This window comes from Tupaia chinensis, unplaced genomic scaffold, assembly GCF_000334495.1.
Source record: "Tupaia chinensis unplaced genomic scaffold, TupChi_1.0 Scaffold000248_2, whole genome shotgun sequence".
Classification (NCBI taxonomy): Eukaryota; Metazoa; Chordata; class Mammalia; order Scandentia; family Tupaiidae; genus Tupaia; species Tupaia belangeri.
This window is the reverse complement of record NW_006159727.1, coordinates 241,097-244,768: the sequence shown is the minus strand read 5'-3', so window position 1 is coordinate 244,768 and position 3,672 is coordinate 241,097. Positions and strand designations below refer to the sequence as shown.

Sequence of the window (3,672 nt, the reverse complement as noted above, 5' to 3'; positions counted from 1 at the left end):
ACTCATGCTGGGCGCGTGTGCATGCCTGCCCAAGATCCCAAGAGGAGAATGGAGGAGAAGGGATTGTGGGGTTGATGTCTTGCTTTCTGTCTCTATGTCTCTCTCTGTCTGTCTGGCGAGCGCACGCGCCCTATAGCAAACACCTCTAAAAATAAATAAATAAATAAATAAATAAAACTCTGGGAAAATGCCATTGATTTCTAATTCTTGCCAAATTGCCACATGTCCCAGTTAAGGGCCATGTACAGGAGGGTATCTGGAGCAATAAGAAAATCCTATGTCATAGCTGTACCCTTGTCCCAGCAGAATGTACGGACTTAAATCCATAGAGTGACACTTTGAAATAGAATTTGTTAATGTTTACAATTCAACGTTTTATCCAATCATAATTTAGTATGTCAAGGCAGTGAATGGGGAAACATGCATTTAATAATGTTCAAGGTAGGTGCAAAAGATTTATGATGCTGATAATTCTTTTACTAAAAATCTGTTCTCTTCTCAGGTGTTTTGGGAAACGAGTTTAGTATATTAAGGTCACCAGGGTCCGTTGTCTTCCGAAATGGAAATTGGCCTATACCAGGAGAGCGAATTCCAGATCTGGCTGCATTGTCCATGGGCTTCTCTGTAAATGAAGTATGTGTTCTCTTTTTTTTTTTTTATTGTTTAGAGCTGCTCTATACACATTTTTGTTGATTTCTGCTAATAGCAGAAATAGGTACATTTGGTACAGATTACAAAAGCTGGGGCCAGCCGGTGGCGTGGTAGTTAAGGTAGCTGGATCTCATATGGCCAGCTATGCAGTTTCAGTGCCAGATATGGTGGCTTGAAAAACACTCCAGACACATGTGCTTATGTGCTCCAAATCCCAAGAGGAGAATGAAAGAGAAGGGATTGCGGTGTGGCCATCCACCTTTGGGGGCAATTTCTCCCTCCGTCCCCCACCACTTCTCTTTAGAGATCATAATCATATTAAGTTTTCACCCTTTGAATCCCGTTACAGTGGCTGAACAAATGGATTTTGAGGGAATATATTCAAACCATGCAGACATACACTTTTTTAAAAATTCAGTATAGGCCATCGATTTGCTGTGCTTGAAGAAATGTGTGTGCATCATGCCTGAGATCAGGGAAATAGTGTAGTCAGGTCGTCGTGTGGCAGCCTAGGACCTTGGTTTCCTAGGATGAAGCTGCAGCCTGTACTTAGCGATGATAGCAGAGGGGGCCTCGCTGCAGTTGGTGTGAGAGATCTGAAGCTAAGGCCTTAGAAGGAGATGCAGCATGCCGTGTCTGGCTATCATTATCTCCTCCCACTTTATACATTTGGTTCTTTTAATGTGTATCATGAATCACTCAGAACTTTCCTCCTAGAGCCTGAGCACCTTTGAAACTAGGGGCTTGGTGTGGGAACTGCTTTGCTACCAGATCTAAGGGTGTAGGTCCTGAGCTCTTCGCAGTCCCCTTGGCTAACCAAGGTGAACGTGACTGGTTATTTACTTTTTTTTTTTTCCCCTGGAGAGGTTTTTTTTGCTATTGGGCGCATGCACATGCCAGACAGACAGAGACAGAGAGACAGAAAGAGAAATCACCCCCCAATGGGGATGGCCACGCCGCAATCCCTTCTCCTCCATTCTCCTCTCGGGATCTTGGGCACGCACGCACACGCGCCCAGTGTGAATTTAAGCCGCTGGGTGTCCAGGACTTGAACTGCAGTCGACTACATGGCAGTCCAGCGACATAACCATTACACCAACTTCTGTTCCCCTGGTTATTTACATTTAAGGATGAAATTTTACCATGTGCAACTCAGCCCGTCTTCACCATATGCCATGGGCTAGCACTAGTATGAGTTCCTTTCAGTGGGAATTTTGTTTTATTTATAAAAAGCTTAATCTAGAGGCTGGCAGGTGGCATGGTAGTTAAGGGCACTGGACGCCCACATGGCTGACCACAGTTCAAGCCCTGGACCTGACGGCTTGTTTTTTCACTTTCCTTTCTCTCTCACTCTGTCCTCTGGTCAAATTAAAATAATAAATAGATGAACAAAGAAAGAAAGTTAAAATAATTCATTAAAAAATATAAATAAAAAAAGAGCTTAATCTAAAGAGAATGTTCTGTGACAGTCTCGCTTCGTCACTATGAAAGATAGAAGTGATTCCACATAAAAGGGCAAAAATGATGTGGAGAAGAAACTGACCAGAGCTAAATGAAGAGAATATTTTGCAATCTGGAATTCAAAAAGTACCTATGTTTTATTAATTTGCTTGCTTTTTTCCATAAAAAGCTTGAGATGACTTATTAGACTGTGGGGTTTTTTTCCCATAGTTACAGTGTTTTTAGTTATGACATAGGATGCATTTGTTTGCCAGAGAGGGACAGAGAGAGACATAGGGCGAGTGAGAAATCACCCCGTATGGGAGATGCCCAGGCCACAGTACCTTCTCCGTTTTTCCTTTCAGAATTTTGGGCACATGCACACACATACCCAGTGTGTTTCTCAAGCCTCTGGCTCCAGGACTCGAACCTCATTGGGAGCCAGCTACCCCAACCACCATTGCCACCGGCTGGCCATAGACTGTGTTTAGAGCTGTAGAATTTTAAGAAAATGAAGAAGGTAGAAATTAGTATCTCTGATCGGATTACAACTGCCGCCTTAAATGAAATGTTTCCTTTCCCTGGAAAATGTTTCTTGCCAGTGTCATCTCAGCACCCATTAACTCAGCTTATTAGCTGTTATTCGGGAGGTGGTTTCCCAAGTTGATAGTGACCATTTCCTGTGTTTTACACATTTAGGACCTTTCTTGGCCAGGACTCGCAGTGGGTAACCTATTCCATCGTCCTCGGGCTACGGTTATGGTGATGGTGAAGGGAGTGGACAAACTGGCTCTCCCCCCAGGCAGTGTCATCTCGTACCCTTTGGAGAATGTGAGTATTTAATAGAGAAATTAAAGGGATACATTTTTAATTGTTGTCTTGTCAGCTCTTAGCATTATGAATTGTATTCCAAGCACACTTTTCTTACCCTTTTTTTTGATGCACAATTTAAGGGACAATTTCTTTCAAAAACATGATTTCTTTTATATTGTGGTTATAATCTTATTGAGATCTGGCTATTCTCCGCGGACAAGAGAGCTTTCTAACATAAGAGGAAAATTGCACCACTTTGAATAATTGGAGACATGGAAAGGAGTGTTACCGAAAGAGAAACCAGTTGAGGGTGTATCCTGCTATTTACTTTCTTTCCTTTTTTGTTTTCCAAAGAATTATGTTATTTAACTTTATTTATTTACTTATTTGAATTGGACCAGAGATGGACAGAGTCGGGGGTAGGGAGAGTGAGAAAGCTAGTTGCCAGGTGTGGGACTCGAACCGCGGTCGGCCAATGTGGGAGTCCAGTACCCTTAACCACCATGTCCCCTGCCAGCCCCCCTGCTGACATTTTCTCTGGCATTGCTTGTCACTTTCCCTTCAGAACTCTACCTCTGTGTGTGTGTCTGGAGGCTGGAGGCTACTTGCTGGCTCACTTCTTCCTCCACTGGCTTTTAAAGCAGTGTGGGTGACTGTGCTGATTTAAGGGGCCCTCCTACTGCAGGTATAGAGCAGTGCTGGAGAGAAGGTCATGAAATCATTTTTATTTTCAGCCCAGCACTGTAATCAGTAGAGACTGCAAAAGAG

The 3,672-nt window shown here is 43.2% G+C and overlaps 1 protein-coding gene across 2 annotated transcripts in view; it reads left to right on the top strand.

The window, feature by feature from the left end:
* Positions 1–502: 502 nt before the first annotated feature.
* Positions 503–3,672, top strand: part of ATP6AP2 (ATPase H+ transporting accessory protein 2) — a gene marked incomplete at its 5' end in the record, with an annotated part of 17,458 nt that continues 14,288 nt past the window's right edge. For both annotated transcript variants that reach the window (XM_014587946.1, XM_014587945.1), the window contains 2 exon segments: positions 503–633; positions 2,791–2,922. In XM_014587946.1, coding sequence (XP_014443432.1) covers positions 503–633; positions 2,791–2,922 — 263 coding nt within the window.